Source organism: Bos indicus x Bos taurus, chromosome 1, assembly GCF_003369695.1.
Source record: "Bos indicus x Bos taurus breed Angus x Brahman F1 hybrid chromosome 1, Bos_hybrid_MaternalHap_v2.0, whole genome shotgun sequence".
Taxonomy (NCBI): Eukaryota; Metazoa; Chordata; class Mammalia; order Artiodactyla; family Bovidae; genus Bos; species Bos indicus x Bos taurus.
The window spans coordinates 106505981-106522826 of NC_040076.1; the positions used below are offsets into that span (position 1 = coordinate 106505981).

Sequence of the window (16846 nt, forward strand, 5' to 3'; positions counted from 1 at the left end):
AACCCAAATTCTATTCAGTGAGGAGAACTTTATAAAGAAAGGTACCAAAAGATAATCAGATAAACAAAAGCTAATTTCAGTAGTTAAAAGCATAGAAACTACACCATGTATTTCTCAATCAGGATATACAATAACTACAAAACTGAAACAGTTTGTAATAAAGATGCATTACCTTACAACAGCTATTTAAAAATGGTCAAATACCTTATGGAAAGGTCCCAGAATTTTTTCCCCAGCGTAAGATTTGAAGTTCTGGTTTACAATATGAGTTATCATAAGACGAGGAGCTCCAGGTTCATTGGTCATTGCAGGAGGTGGGGGAGGAGGGATGCTATTCAAAATCTCTTCTAAACTTCTATTATCAATTTCCTCACTTGGAGTTTCTAAGTCAGTCAAAGGAAAGGAAAAAAAGGGGGAGAGGGGAAGCCTGCATCAGTGCAATTTGTTAGCCTGCTAATCTTTGGAGACGTCATTTATGAAACCTAGGAATCTCTATTTTTCACTCAAATACAGTATTATCTTACATTCACAAAGGATAACAGTCTTTAGGCTTTGTCTTATGACAAAAGAAAATTTTTGAAAGAGATGCCATCAGTCACAAAATTCTATAGAAATATACCTTTTAGGAGTCAATACACTACATCGTAATGCAAATCTGGAAAATCCACAATCACTTGAGTCCTTGCCTAAACAGGTGGTCAAATCCTACAGCTCTAGATTCAACTCTCAGTATCTGTTAAGCATCTGGAACCCTAACTTTGGACACTGGCGAGCTCCCGTGACAGTTACAGGGGTTTCATGTCACTCAATTCCTGGACTCACAAAACCCACGGCGAGTGCGGGCGTAGGTGCAAATTATCTTCTCTTTGCAATTTAAGATCACCGAGGTGAAGTTGTACGATCAAGCAACTTTTCATCATATTAACAAATAGTCACGCTGACACTGAAAAAAGTCCACTCTGGCTGACCGTGTCGATTTCCGCGGAAACATAAGACAATGAACAGAAGTTCAGAATTTTAGCTATTTACTAGCCCCCATCCCTCCAGCACCGTTAACCGAAATTTCACAGTCGAATCTGTGAAAATCGCTTTCTTGACCTTCGGGTGTCAACCCCGCAGCCCTTTTCGTCCGCGCCCTGGAATACCAACCGTCCCGGGTTGGGTGCCAGGTCTCCACGCGCTTGCCCTCGGCGTCGCGAAGGGCTACTCACCTGCGGTGGCCAGCGCCTGGCTCCTCGCGCGGCCGGGCGGCGGATCCGGCTCCGCGTCGCTGCTGGTGCCGTCCGGGGACCGCGGCGGCCCTTCCTCTCTGCGATGGGCAGTGGAGGGCTGGGTGCCTTTACGGGGCATGGTCGCTGGAGCCGAGGGAAAGCCGGGAGCAAGTCAGCCCGCGGGCGGCCGGCCGCGCCGTCAAGTTCCCCGCCGGCCCGCCACCCGTCCCACTCGGGTAAAACTTTGTCCACCCGTTTTCTAGGGCTCCGTTTAAAAACCCCGCGCAACGCCAGCGAGTTCTCGGGAAAGAAGGCACAAAAAACTCAAGTGCCAGGAAGGCGGGATTCGCTCTCTCAAGTTCTAAGCAAGTTCCTAGACGTGCTTTGCGGAGCCAGCAAAGAGAGCAACTGCTTAGGTTCTTTTTATTTTTTTAATGTCCCCCTCCTCCGCCCACAGTGTAAATGTGTGAGAAGACTGTAACGTCATTTCTAAACGAAGTTATATCCCGCACGCCGACATTTACGGACATTCCCACACTCTCGGGGCTGGGGATCAAAGCGCACAGATTCTTGTCTCCGAGTCCGTACTAGCTTTAGGTTTGAGGGGTTCTCAACTCTTGGCAGAGCAGTCGGGAACGAAGAGGCGGTTCGCCGCCCACATTCCTCTCCCCGCCATAGCCCTTGGCTCGGCTGGCGGCTCGGGGGCTTTGAGGTCTCCTTCTACTCGCCGGCCGGGGACCGGCGGCTGGGGTCGACCGCTCGCGATTTTCAAATCGGAAGCCGGCAGCGCCAACTCCGCTTCCATCACCTTGGGGTGGCAGGGGTTTGTCCCTGAGGTCCGCGGCGAATCCCGCTGGACAATAAACTACGAAAGGCCACCAGTAAGGGCTCAGAGCTAGTGGTTAGTCCCTCGGGAGAAGAGAAACGGGCAGCGGGCCGGGACAGGGGGCGACGCCGTAGTCCGACCAAGATTTCTAAGAAAAGGTCCGCGAGGGCTGAGAGGGCCCCCAGCCCCGCGGCCCCAATCCCACCATCGACGCTTAAGTAGCTCAGAGAAGTGGCGCCCGGGAGAAGCGCGCGGGAGCTTCGACCGCCGGGGAGCGACTGAGGGGGGAGGGGTGACAGCGAGCGAAATCTCCCCGAGGCAGCCTCAGCCTAGACTTCGGCTGCTCCAGCTCAAGGCCTCTTTCCAGGCGCCTGCGGACCGGGCAGGAAGTGAGAGTGTGACAACCGATCAGGAAAAGACGTACTTTACCTGCAGGATAGTCCACTCAGACCGAGGCTGGAAACGGTTGTATAGGCCCCCCGGTTCCTACCGGTGTTTCGGCTCCGGGTCCTTCACTCGAAAATGGCGCCTAAAATACAAACTCGAACGGAAATTCGTTACAAACGCGCGCAATGCTTTCTGGGAACCACTAATTTGAAAAAAATGCGGCGATTATCGCCATCTTCTGATACCTTACGCGCATGCGCGAACTCCTGGCGGGACCCGAGCTGCAGGGAACGTTTTCTACTAGGTGAAAAAAGCGAAACAATGTTTTCCGTGGCCCTACGGCAATAGCACTCTTATAAATTTTTTTTTAAACTTGCGAATTTTGAGAAGATAAGTGGAATTCGCCCTACGGTTTAAGTCAAGGATCAGTCGTCCAATAACGTCCCTTTAGAAGAGGGCGTGGCCACTGCGGGGCGGGGTCTCAGGCCCGCTCGGGTGACGCTCTGAGGGGAAGTATCGCGCGAAGAGGGAGTCAGCTTAGCTCTGAGAAGTCGCTATGGTGACAGGGCGGTCCGCTGCTTCTTGGTAACTGGTCTCAGTTCTGTGAGAAAGATCGACCCCTCTTTCCTGGAACTTAAGGTAAGTCTGTTTACTTCCAAGCGAGAGTTGAGGAAAGGATTTGGAAGTTGTGGCCTTTACTGGATTCACCTTCCCTGCTTTGACAGTGTGTGCGGCGTGGAGCATCGGTTATTTCCCGTCTCACTGGGCGCTCTGGACTTAGCTTTTGGGATGCGAAGGAGGAAGCCCTGAATTTGGAGGGAGCAGAGGGGCAGCACGGAGGAGAGAAGATCTGGATTGGTGAATGATCGTGTAGGGAATAGCAAATAATGATTTCGAGTTATTGGTATTAGGTCATTAATGTCACTAGTGAAAAGGGGTTTTGAGTTTTTAAAATCATTCGACTGGAAGACTCTGTAATGGAAGAAACGATTTGCTGGTGTCGTCTGGTTATGGGGAAATTATTGATCAGCAGATATTTCTTAAGTAGCTTCTGTATACACTGCACTCTCGGGCATAATCAGGATTATTGAGCAAGTATTCCTGTTCCCAGATAATTTAGTTTTGTTAATGGATTTTTAACTAAGAGTTTGTGGATCTGGTAGTAGGTGATTGGGGTTCAGAGAAGTTCATACTACTTCTCCACTACAGCCCCCACCCGCCCCCGGAATTGAGTACAGAATTCTGTGTGCTTGTAAATTTTTCTGGGGAGTTAGTTTTTCCAGAACTTTGATCAGATTCTTAAACTTGGTCCTATCCCATCGCACTGTTAACCATTAATTGATCTGAATACGTCCAACAAACATTTATTCAGAGACTCTTAAGTACTTGACTGAGAACTGGGAACCTCTTTTATTCCCCCTTTTAACTTTTGCATACTTAGGACTTGGCATACTGAGGCCCCAATAAATCTTTATTGAGTGAATTTACATTGTCATTCTAAGTAAGAAAGTATGATTCTTCCCCTGAGGAGCATCATGTTAAGGTTCAGTGATTCTCAAGAGTTGAAGGTGTGGAAGACACTCCCCTCAAGTGTAAGAATTCCGTGAGGTTGAGAGACTAAAGTGATTTGAATAAACATTGACTCAGTATTGTAATACACTTTTTTTATTTGTAGTTGAAAAAAATTATTTTCATAAGACAAACTACAGACAGTAAAGCTCAATGAAAAATTTGGTTGGTAGCTGTACCAGAACATGTACATCAGTTCTGTTTAAAATCATGTGGAATCTTTTGGATTTTCAAGTCAAACACTACTAAACCCAAGTTGGAGAGATATTAACCCTGAAAAAAAGCAAAGACTAGACCAAATTGAGTAATGTATATGGGAGACAGAGCACCATGTAGGAGAAGGATGTAACAGATAACAGAATCCCAAGTCTCATCATTTTTTTAAAGCTACCTACTTAGACAACGTACTCAGTTTGTCAAACTCTGTTTATTATGAAACCAGCATATAATACCTACCGCATAGGATTGTTTATGATTGTTCATCTAACATACACACTGCATGCATTTGATATTGCTGTGTTTATAACATAGACCTTGTTAGGGTATGTGCTAAGGTTGAATAATGGGATGTCAAGTTAGAAGAAGGTTAGTTTGTGAAGAGTCTTGAAAACCAGGTCAAGGATATTAGATTGATAAATCTTCAAAATATTAGAAAAATTTTGAGCTATGGAGTGACTTGGTTAAAAAAAGTTAACAGTTATGTGGGATGTGTGAAAAGAGAAAGAGACTGAGATCAAGCACGGCTTAGATTGTTACTGTCCACTTTTCCATGTAGGAGGTAAGAGGTGCCTATGCAGTAGAATGGTAAAAATCTGGACACATTTAACAGTTAATAGTCTGAGTTCTTAAAGTTAGATAGTATTCTTTGTGAATCTCTGGATTAGTGATGAGGGGATAAGAAAGATAAGTCAGAAATAAATCTTAGTTTTACTACCTTTGATGGTTGTTGTAAATAATGTTTGGTCTTAGTGACTGATCAGAAATGTAATTTCAGAAAGTCAATAAAGTGACCAATAGCTTTAGATTTAGTTGAACCTAACCATAAATACTTTTTAAACAGAATAAATACTTTTTAAACAGGCTTAACTCAGATTGATAATGTAGAACAGACATTGATAACCAACAGCTATAGTGGAGACAAATCTAGAGTGAAAGTAGGACACTCAGAATAAGTGAAGAAGTGATCTGAGAAGAGATTAGGGTCATGAGAGGTAGACTTACTCCCTCTTGATTGATCCTTACTAGTACTTTGCATAAAAAGGAGCTGGTTCTGTTGGGATGGACTCAAGTTAAAACCACCTTGGAAAGTATAACCAAGTCTCATCTTTCTGGTCCAAAATCATCTACTAACAGCCATTATCTATAATTTCAGGCAGTTCGAGAAGAGAACCCTACTTTTTGTATTTTAAAAAGTTGTACCCCATGGGAATAAATAAGTTCAAGGGGAAAAATTGGAATAGAATTAAAATTAACATCTGCAGTTCTTTTAAGTGCATAGTTAAATTTTGTCATCATATAATAATATGTGACAGAAGACCAAATCCAAATTGTCTTGAGGAAAAAAAATAGCTTCCGTAAGCAAGAAGTTAGGTGAGTATAACTGGATTCCATATTCAAAGAAAGAACTAGGACTGTGTTTCTTTGCTCTGCTTTATGTTCCCATGTCTTGGCATTATTCTCAGACCTCACATAGTGGCCTCTAACACCACCATGCTCTCCCCTTGGTGTGGTAAGATAGTTATAGTAACTCTTGCCTTGAATCTAAACTTGAAGACCTGGAAAGTTAAAGAGAGTTTTTCTTCCCTATCTTTTACTTGAATAAAAGTTTCCTTCGGAAAGCTCTAATTGACTTAAGCCTAGGTCTCATGCTGACTCCACTTAAGCCATATGGGCTAAGAGGGAGTAAGTGGTATTCCAAGAAGAAATTCTTTGTAGCTCAGAACAGAGTGAATATATGAAGGGTGATGAAACACCCTTTCTAACTAAATGAAACTAAGCCATGCCCGTGGGGCCACCCAAGACGGGCGGGTCATGGTGGAGAGTCTGACAGAATGTGATCCACTGGAGAAGGGAATGGCAAACCACTTCAGTATTCTTGCCTTGAGAACCCCATGAACAGTATGAAAAGGCAAAATGATAGAATACTGAAAGAGGAACTCCCCAGGTCAGTAGGTGTCCAATACGCTACTGGAGATCAGTGGAGAAATAACTCCAGAAAGAATGAAGGGATGGAGCCAAAGCAAAAACAGTACCCAGTTGTGGATGTGACTGGTGATAGAAGCAAGGTCTAATGCTGTAAAGAGCAATATTGCATAGGAGCCTGGAATGTCAGGTCCATGAATCAAGGCAAGTTGGAAGTGGTCAAACAAGAGATGGCAAGAGCGAGTGTCGACATTCTAGGAATCAGCAAACTAAAATGGACTGAAATGGGTGAATTTAACTCAGATGACCATTATATCTACTCCTGTGGGCAGGAATCCCTCAGAAGAAATGGAGTAGCCATCATGGTCAACAAAAGAGTCCGAAATGCAGTACTTGGATGCAATCTTAAAAACGACAGAATGATCTGTGTTCGTTTCCAAGGCAAACCATTCAGTATCACAGTAATCCAAGTCTATGCCCCAACCAGTAATGCTGAAGAAGCTGAAGTTGAACGGTTCTATGAAGACTTACAAGACCTTTTAGAACTAACACCAAAAAAGATGTCCTTTTCATTATAGGGGACTGGAATGCAAAAGTAGGAAGTCAAGAAACACGTGGAGTAACAGGCAAGTTTGGCCTTGGAATACAGAATGAAGCAGGACAAAGACTAATAGAGTTTTGCCAAGAAAATGTACTGGTAATAGCAAACACCCTCTTCCAACAACACAAGAAAAGACTCTACACATGGACAGATGGTCAACACTGAAATCAGATTGATTATATTCTTTGCAGCCAAAGATGGAGAAGCTTTATACAGTCAACAAAAACAAGACCAGGCGCTGACTGTGGCTCAGATCATGAACTCCTTATTGCCAAATTCAGACTTAAAGAAAGTAGGGAAAACCACTAGACCATTTTGGTATGACCTAAATCAAATCCCTTATGATTATACAGTGGAAGTGAGAAATAGATTTAAGGGACTAGATCTGATAGAGTGCTTGATAAACTATGGACTGAGGTTCGTGACATTGTACAGGAGACAGGGATCAAGACCATCCCCAAGGAAAAGAAATGCAAAAAAGCAAAATGGCTGTCTGGGGAGGCCTTACAAATAGCTGTGAAAAGAAGAGAAGTGAAAAGCAAAGGAGAAAAGGAAAGATAAATATCTGAATGTAGAGTTCCAAAGAATAGCAAGAAGAGATAAGAAAGCATTCTTCAGCAATCAGTGCAAAGAAATAGAGGAAAACAACAGAATGGGAAAGACTAGAGATCTCTTCAAGAAAATTAGAGATACCAAGGGAACATTGCATGCAAAGATGGGCTTAATAAAGGACAGAAATGGTATGGACCTAACAGAAGCAGAAGATATTAAGAAGAGATGGCAAGAATCCACAGAAGAACTGTACAAAAAAGATCTTCTCGACCAAGATAATCACAATGGTGTGATCACTCACCTAGAGCCAGACATCCTGCAATGTGAAGTCACGTGGGCCTTAGAAAGCATCACTATGAACAAAACTAGTGGAAGTGATGGAATTCCAGTTGAGCTATTTCAAATCGTAAAAGATGATGCTGTGAAAGTGCTGCACTCAATATGCCAGCAAATTTGGGAAACTCATCAGTGGCCACAGGACTGGAAAAGGTCAGTTTTCATTCCAATCTCTAAGAAAGACAATGCCAAAGAATGCTCAAACTACTGTACAATTGCACTCATCTCACACGCTAGTAAAGTAATGCTCAAAATTCTCCAAGCCAGGCTTCAGCAATATGTGAACCGTGAACTTCCAGATGTTCAAGCTGGTTTTAGAAAAGGCAGAGGAACCAGAGATCAAATTGCCAACATCCACTGGATCATGGAAAAAGCAAGAGAGTTCCAGAAAAACATCTATTTCTGTTTTATTGACTATGCCAAAGCCTTTGACTGTGTGGATCACAATCAACTGTGGACAATTCTGAAAGAGATGGGAATACCAGGCCACCTGATATGCCTCTTGAGAAATTTGTATGCAGGTCAGGAAGCAACAGTTAGAACTGGACATGGAATAACAGACTGGTTCCAAATAGGGAAAGGAGTACGTCAAGGCTGTATATTGTCACTCTGCTTATTTAACTTATGCATGCAGAGTACATCATGAGAAACACTGGGCTGGAAGAAGCACAAGCTGGAATCAAGATTGCCGGGAGAAATATCAATAACCTCTGATATGCAGATGATACCACCCTTATTGCAGAAAGTGAAGAGGAACTAAAAAGCTGCTTGATGAAAGTGAAAGAGGAGAGTGAAAAAGTTGGCTTAAAACTCAGCATTCAGAAAACGAAGATCATGGCATCTGGTCCCATCACTTCATGGCAAATAGATGGGGAAACAGTGGAAACAGTGTCAGACTTTATTTCTTTGGGCTCCAAAATCAGTGCAGATGGGGACTGCAGCCATGAAATTAAAAGGCGCTTACTCCTTAGAAGGAAAGTTTTGACCAACCTAGATAGCGTATTGAAAAGCAGAGACATTACTTTGCCAACAAAGGTCCACCTAGTCAAGGCTATGGTTTTTCCTGTGGTCATGTGTGGATGTGAGAGTTGGACTGTGAAGAAAGCTGAGCACTGAAGAATTGATGCTTTTGAACTGTGGTGTTGGAGAAGACTCTTGAGAGTCCTTTGGACTGCAAGGAGATCGAACCAGTCCATTCTGAAGGAGATCAGCCCTGGGATTTCTTTGGAAGGAATGATGCTAAAGCTGAAACTGCAGTACTTTGGCCACCTCATGCGAAGAGTTGACTCATTGGAAAAGACTGTGATGCTGGGAGGGATTGAGGGCAGGAGGAGAAGGGGACGACAGAGGATGAGATGGCTGGATGGCATCACTGACTCGATGGACTTGAGTCTGAGTGAACTCCGGGAGTTGGTGATGGACAGGGAGGCCTGGCGTGCTGCAATTCAGGGGGTCGCAAAGAGTCGGACACGACTGAGTGACTGAACTGAACTGAATGAAACACCAGTTTTCACTACAAATAGCAAATAATTAAGTTCTTCCTATGTTTCAGGCAATCTACTGGACATTTGTAAGATATCTTCCCCCCCCCCCCCCCGCCAATCTCATGTCTACTCTATCTCATTTAACATCATAACCAACCTGTGATGTAGGTATTATTAGCCTCATTTTGTATATAGAAAAAAACAAAGTACAGTGTTTGGAAGATCACGGAGTGAAGGTTTCAGTAAGAAGTGTGTCAAATGCAGTAGAAATTGCAAAGAGAATGGGAATAGTGAATCTTATGTAAAATAACATTTATTTTTTTTTAATGCAGAAATGCTTAAAGAAAAAAGCAAAACTAAGCCATGAACATATCATTCAGATATTCCTATGTTAAAACTATAAATGTATGGATAAAATATTATGAACTTGATAACTTCAAACAGTATAGAATAGTATGAAATGAGGATTAAAAGCTTCCCTTTTCTCACTAGTGTCTCTACCCTTACAAAGCCTCCATTAAGTGTCTTGCACATCTTTTGAGAAAAACATTTTAGTATCGACTAACTTGAGTATATATCTCCTCCCCTCGTATTTTTTTTTTATCACAAAAGAGATTGAGTTACATAATACTGCTGTATAGTTTATTTTTGTAATTTAAGATATTATAGACATCTTTTTGTATCAATACATATAGATTCATCTCATTTTTTAAATAGCTGTACAGCATTCTAGTTTGTCAGTTGAATGTGATTTTTTCTCAGCTAGTTGAATTAAAAGGATGAATTAAAGATGACTGCTTATTTTTAATTTTGTGAGTCACATGGTTTATTGGTTCAAAGTTATTCGGCCATCCTGGATTATAAATATAACCAATATGAATAAGATTAAAGTATAGCTAGCTCTACTTAGAGCTAGAATTGCAAGGAAATGTGTATACCACTCCTTATACATACCTGGGAAGCCCCAATACATACACTTCAAATACATACAAGAGTTGGAATAGGGTGGGGGTTGGAGGTCTTTAGTAATTGAACTATACTGCCAAGCCTGTTCCCATTGTTTATTAGGTGTTTGAATCGGTCCCTGGAAATGGTTCATCTTCCTCTGCCTTCCCTGTTATATAAGAGATCCCAGCTCTAGTCTACATGTGGTTCTATGATGGAACCAATCTGAGTAAAGATCTGCTTCTCTTTCACTCCTGTCTTTACTGGAAAAGAGACTTAAGAGTCTAATCAGAGGTATCAATTTAGAAAACTGTTGATAAGAATTGTACTTTTAAAAACAGAGCCTTGGGTAATCGTCAGCAAAACCATTAATTTCAACTGTTAGTATCAATACCCATGGGTTAGCTAGTGTGCAAATGACCCAAACAGAACCTGTTGGAAACAAAGTTGTGATCTAATGCTTGCATTTGTTATCTGTCCTTCATATTCTTATTCACTTCTGAGGCTCTCTGCTATGTTTTATCTATATGTATATTCTTGTTGACAAGTCATACCTTCTCTCTTTCCCTCCTAAAATTTTTCTCATTTTCTTAGTGCTTTTACCTTTTAGTTTTCTTTCTTAAATCTAATTTTCTTTCTTTTTTTTTTTGTAAACTATCTTGCCTTTTAAAAGTGTACCATTCAGTGGCATTATATACATTCATATTGTTGTACTACTTTCACCTCCATCCATCCACAGGACTCTTTTCCTCTTGCAGAACTGAATCTCTATCCTCATTTCCCCTTCCTGCCAGGTAATCACCATTCTACTTTTTGTATCTCTGTATTTGACTACTTTAGGTATTTCATATAAGGGGAGTTACATAGTATCTGCCCTTTTATGACTGCTTTCATTTAGCATAATATTAAGTCTAATTCTTAACATTAATTCTTAATTCTATTCCACATTAAAAACACATGTATCTGGAATATGAGTGTATAATCTCTGATGAATATTTAAATTTCTGGGTTTTGATAGTACTATATAGAATTCTGTAATAAACAAGCTTGTACAGTTTGTATATGTCTCTTGGTATACATTTACAGGTACTGCTGCTGCTTCTGCTAAGTCGATTCAGTCGTGTCTGACTCTGTGCGACCCCATAGACGGCAGCCCACCAGGCTCCCCCGTCCCTGGGATTCTCCAGGCAAGAACACTGGAGTGGGTTGCCATTTCCTTCTCCAATGCATGAAAGTGAAAAGTGAAAGTGAAGTTGCTCAGTCGTGTCCGACCCTCAGCGACCCCATGGACTGCATGCAGTCTTCCAGGCTCCTCCATCCATGTACTGATACATGACAAAATCCTATGACTAGAAATTCTTCTCAGGGTAAATTCCTTTTATATACCTACTTCAAATCAGTATCTTCTAACTCAAAATATGGCATAGATGTGTTAGATTGGCAAAACCTAGGTGATTTGCCTGTGTCCTAGCTATAAGGATGGCTACAGAGGAAATAATTTTTTATTTGTAAGGTAGGAGATTCCCCAGAGCTGGAGAAGGAAATCAAAAGTGTTGAGGGGTGGGGCAAAAAAATAATCAATAACCATTATTACCAATTTCTGTTCTTCACTAATGTATGTGACTATGTTTCTGTATGTCAGTGCTGAGTTCTGGGTGTTTTGTATTTGGTCACTTTGACAACAGGAAATGGCATCCAGTTTTTTTCATTTTCATTTCTTTAATTAAAATTAAGGCTGTGCCTTGTTTCATGTTTTTGATTGCCCACTGACCATCCTTATTTATGTTTTTGTGAACTGTCAGTCTACAAATGGAAGTGCTCCATTATCAGTGTCCTTGATCAGATGACTTCTTGGGACCATGCTGTCTTAGTTATCTTCTGTTTCTGTTGTATTGCCAATTGATCCCTGTCCACTGGTTTCTTCTCCTTTGCCCCAAAACAGACTTCTTACATGGTATGTAAGAAGAAAAACATAGAGGCTAGTGTGACTGGAGCAGTTTGAGTGAAAAGAGAGGAAACAGGAGATGAGGTCAGAGAAATCATGTGTCTATTAGGACTCTGGAGAAAGAAGAGTTAATGTTGAAGCCTGTAGTCTTAGAGCTGGAAATTCGGGCAGAGTTACATGTGCTTCTAGCAAGACTTCCCTTTTCTCTCTTACGGAACTTTTCCTCAGCACCACAAACCTCCTAAGAAAACCATTCCAGGAAGAAGGCAATTTAAACTGATTATCCGCTTTCCTTTATTCGACCATGGGGACTATTTGATCATTCATTACATCCCTGTTTACCTCAGTTTCCACATTCAAGACTATTAATCCCCTGCATTAGTTCACTATTAAGTTTAACTATTGATGACACTAACTTAAACATGATAAAACTTTATTTTCTATCACTTAAAGTTTAGATAGGACTGGTAGGACTCGCTATAAGGTCAGGAATCTTGGTTCCTTCTGTTTTATTGCTGCATTATATATGTCTTGATGCATGGCAGGGAGCATGTTATTATTTTCCAAGTTTTTATTTGCCAATTATATTGATTTATATTGCTTTTATAAGAGGTAATTCATTCATTTTTCATATTGTCACTGTGGGTAACCATTACTGTTGGGTAGTGTTAATCTGTTGCCCCCACCACAAGATATAAATCCCAGATTGGGCCATGAGGTTGATGATTTTGTAATATCCCCATTGGGTTTAAGAACTGTTGATGTCCTATGTGGCTCCACCCAGTTTTGAGGGCAGTTAAGAAAACATAATCTTTATTTTGTATGGCTAGGAATGCAGCAAAAATTTAGATTCTTCTACCACAGAGGCAGGGAAGAATGAAGAAGGACAGCTGGCTCTTTTTTTCCATTTCCCACCATCTGTCCTAAACTTAGCTCTTCCCCATCTAAATCCTACCACTCTACCTTTTGGAACTCACAGTATGTCACTGACCAAATCTATGTTCTCAGTGTTTTGGAGTAAACGTTATAGTTTTGTCTTTTAACTTCTTAGTCTAATTTAAATCTGGTTGTTTCCTAAGGAAACTACTTTCCTCTTGGCTGTTTCAGATGGAGGCAGTTTTGCATTTCAAACCTCCATGTGTCAAAGGACCTTGTTTCTCCTTAGGGTTCTGCACAATTGATTGTGTTTCTCTTTCCTCTTGTCCCTTTGAGACAAGTCTTACGAGATCAAACCATACTCTTCTTTGCCTTTTTGCAAACATCTACAGATCTCTTTGCTGTTTTTTCTTCATTCAATGAATAGTATTTTAGCATCTGGGTACTGTGTCTATCTCCACCACTATTCTTGTCATTATTTGCAGTGATTTAACATCCCCAAATCAAGACCTTGGCCACCCACTTTGACAGTCTTTACCTACCTCATCATTAACAATATCTATACTTTCCCAAAATCTGTTTTAAGTATCTTATTGTCTGTCTCCACTTGTTTTTCTCTAGCTTACTTCCTCTAGAATCTTAATGCTGACAGTTCTTCAGACTTCAGTAGGACTTCTAGGCTGTTGAAGCTACCACCTGTTCAAGTTCTGCTGGGTAGTCCCATCCCATGGCTTTGAATGTAACCTTTGTGCTGATAACCCTCAAACTGAGGTCTCAATGATATCTCCAGCTGTGCCCTCTCTCTTAACTCCAGACTTGTATATCTAATTTCTCCTTGAATTCGTCATTCAGATATCTAAAGTCACCTTAAAGTTAGCCAACCCAAAACAGAAATTTTATATCCCTTCCAACCTGTTCCTCCATTCAGTTCAGTTCAGTCACTCAGTTGTGTCGGACTCTTTGGGACCCCATGAACCGCAGCATGCCAGGCCTCCCTGTCCATCACTGACTCCTGGAGTCTACCCAAACTCATGTCAGTGGGTCAGTGATGAGTCAGTGATGCCATCTAACCATCTCATCCTCTGTCATCCTCTTCTCCTGCCTTCAGTCTTTCCCAACATCAGGGTCTTTTCAAATGAGTCAGCTCTTCGCATAAGGTGGCCAAAATATTGGAGTTTAACCTTAGACATCAGTCCTTCCAATGAACACCCAGGACTAATCTCCTTTAGGATGGACTGGTTGGATCTCCTTGCAGTCCAAGGGACTCTCAAGAGTCTTCTCCAACACCACAGTTCAAAGGCATCATTTCTTCTGAGCTCAGCTTTCTTTATAGTCCAACTCTCACATCCATACATGACTACTGGAAAAACCATAGCCTTGACTAGAGGGACCTTTGTTGGCAAAGTCATGTCTCTGCTTTTTAATATGCTGTCTAGGTTGGTCATAACTTTCCATTAGTCTTTTTCATTTCAGGAAATGGCAACTCCATTGTGCCTGTTGAAACTTGAGTCATTTTGGTTCCTCTTTCTCTTAAACAAAATTCATCAACAAATCCTGTATAATTTTATTTCAAAATATATTCAGAATATGACTCATTCATATCATTTGTACCCCTACTGCCTTCCTCTTCAATCCACTTTTCGTTCTCTCCTGGGTTATTGAAATCCTAACTGACCTCTTTGCTTCCAGTCTTGTTCATTTTTGCTTTTTTTTTTCTTGTTATACCATCTGTAGTGTCATCCATAGTGATATTTTAAAACTGTATATCAGATAACATCATTTCACTGGCTTCTCTGTTTATTCAGAAGAAAAAAGAGAAACTTTTATTGTGGTTTTCCAACCTTTATGTGATCTGTGTCCCTCCCTCTTCTTCCCCAGTTTATTGCCATCCTCTTCACTCACTCTGTATTGGCCATACTGGCCTTATGATCTGACTTAGCTTTAGCAGCATTACTAGCTACTGTATTTAGCAGAACTTGAAGGATAAATGTAGGAGCAGGAAAATTAGTTTTGGAGCTGTGACAGTACTTGAGGATGATGATGGCTTAGACTTATGTTAGACGTACTGAGAAGTGGCCACATTTGGAGTACGTTTTGGTAGTTTGATGATCAGGATTTCCTGGGGACAGTTTTTCCTCTTTAGCCCCACGAATGTTGACTCATGCTAGATCAAAGACAATTATAAATGATTTTTAGTAGCAGAAGCATAGTTGCTCCTGTCTGCTTCCTGTATAATGTTGCAAAATAGATTATTTGATACTCTAGAGATTTTCTGTTATTTCCCCTCCCATGCCACTTACCACTGACTAGTCAGATCCTTGGTCATCAATCCCTTTGGACAGCTAAAGACACCCCACTGCACCCCTCAGGCAGCTTTGTACTTCCCTGAATTGGCTGTGCTCTAATTTGTTGTTGTTGTTCATTAGCTAAGTTGTGTCCTACTCTTGCGGCTCCCATGGACTGCAGCATACCTTACTTCCCTGTCCACTATCTCCCTGAGTTTACTCAAATTCATGTCCATTGAGTCGGTGATGCTATCTTACCATCTCATCCTCTGCTGCCCGCTTGTCCTTTTGCCTTCAGTCTCAGAGTCAAAGTCTTTCCCAATGAGATCAGCTCTTCACATCAGGTGGCCAGAGTATTGGAGCTTCAGTACCAGTCCGTCCTGTGAATATTCAGGATTGATTTCCTTTAGGATTGACTGGTTTGATCTCCTTGCAATCCAAGGGACTCTCAAGAGTCTTCTCTAACACCACAGTTCAAAAGCATCAGTTCTTTGGCACTCAGCGTTCTTTATGGTCCATCTCTCACATTCATACATGACTACAGGAAAAACCATAGCTATTCACTTATTCCTCTATTCATTCTCACATCAGAATGCACATATGCTTCATGCACATGATCTTTGCTCAATAGGATGTACAAAGAAGTGTTTTCTGAGCAAAAGAGAATCTTCCCAGTGTTAGGATGCCACCCTCCTCTTTCTCTGATTCCTTGGCACTATATTTCTGAACAGTTGCAAATTACTTTCTCATGAAAAACATTCTGTCTTTACTATCTATATGGGATAATGATTTCTTTTGGTAAGGAATGATTCCTAATTATTATGGATTTCAGCAGTTGGAGATATTTTGATGTAGGATACACCATGCCTTTGCTAAAGATCTTTAAAGTTTCTGGTTAAAATTGTATATTCACACACATGAATTCTTGTCTATTACGTTGTTTCTCATTTCCAAAAGCAACAGTTTATCTGCCTTTATTCTTTTAAAATCCTTATAAGCTGGATGAGTTTGAATGTGAAACAGCAGCATGTTTTTACTTTTTTTCCCCCCTCTAGTTAAAGGAGGTCTGATAGAAGGGAGGAAGTAGTTTCAAGAAAGGTGCCAAAACTCCTAAGGACCAAAAGTGAGCCTTAGAAGTGTGACTAGGAGAGATTATTTTCTTGCTCTGGCTGCTATACACAGATTATACTTTCAAGTTATACACAAATCTCCTTAAGTGAACTGGAGCGGGGAGACAGATTTCTGACTTCCTAACTGTATATTAACTGGATAAAACACTTCAGATTTTTTTCTATGGTCAGTACTCTTGCCTGGAAAATCCCATGGACGGAGGACCCTGGAAGGCTGCAGTCCATGGGGTTGCTGAGAGTCGGACACGACTGAGCAACTTCACTTTTACTTTTCACTTTCATGCATTGGAGAAGGAAATGGCAACCCACTCCAGTGTTCTTGCCTGGAGAATCCCAGGGATGGGGGAGTCTGGTGGGCTGCCGTCTCTGGGGTCGCACAGAGTCGGACACGACTGAAGCGACTTAGCAGCAGCAGCAGCAGCAACAACTTTCTACTCATCCTCACAAATTTATGAGTAAGTGAAAAAGGTGCCTTGAGATATAGCTGTATTTTTGCTAAGCTAAGTCACATCAGTCGTGTCCGACTGTGTGTGACCCCATAGACGGCAGTCTACCAG

General features: G+C 41.5%; 2 protein-coding genes across 7 annotated transcripts in view; one reads left to right on the forward strand and one right to left on the reverse strand.

Moving 5' to 3' along the window:
- SMC4 (structural maintenance of chromosomes 4) overlaps window positions 1-2759 on the reverse strand; it is a 33959-nt gene extending 31200 nt beyond the window's left edge. Inside the window, exons 1-4 of one of the 3 annotated variants that reach the window (XM_027542384.1) lie at window positions 2670-2759; window positions 2467-2566; window positions 1212-1355; window positions 205-383 (exon numbers count right to left, since the gene is read on the reverse strand). In XM_027542384.1, the coding sequence (XP_027398185.1) occupies window positions 205-383; window positions 1212-1350 (318 nt within the window). In that variant the 5' untranslated portion in view covers window positions 1351-1355; window positions 2467-2566; window positions 2670-2759. Of the gene's footprint in view, window positions 1-204; window positions 384-1211; window positions 1356-2461; window positions 2575-2669 lie in introns of those variants that run through there. The other 2 variants (XM_027542391.1, XM_027542400.1) reach the window with 2 other exon arrangements.
- Window positions 2673-16846, forward strand: part of IFT80 (intraflagellar transport 80) — a 132074-nt gene continuing 117900 nt past the window's right edge. The window contains exons 1-2 of one of the 4 annotated variants that reach the window (XM_027542417.1): window positions 2955-3063; window positions 11140-11420. The gene's annotated coding sequence lies outside the window, so the exon portion shown is untranslated. Of the gene's footprint in view, window positions 3064-11139; window positions 11421-16846 lie in introns of all 4 variants that reach the window. The other 3 variants (XM_027542408.1, XM_027542433.1, XM_027542425.1) reach the window with 3 other exon arrangements.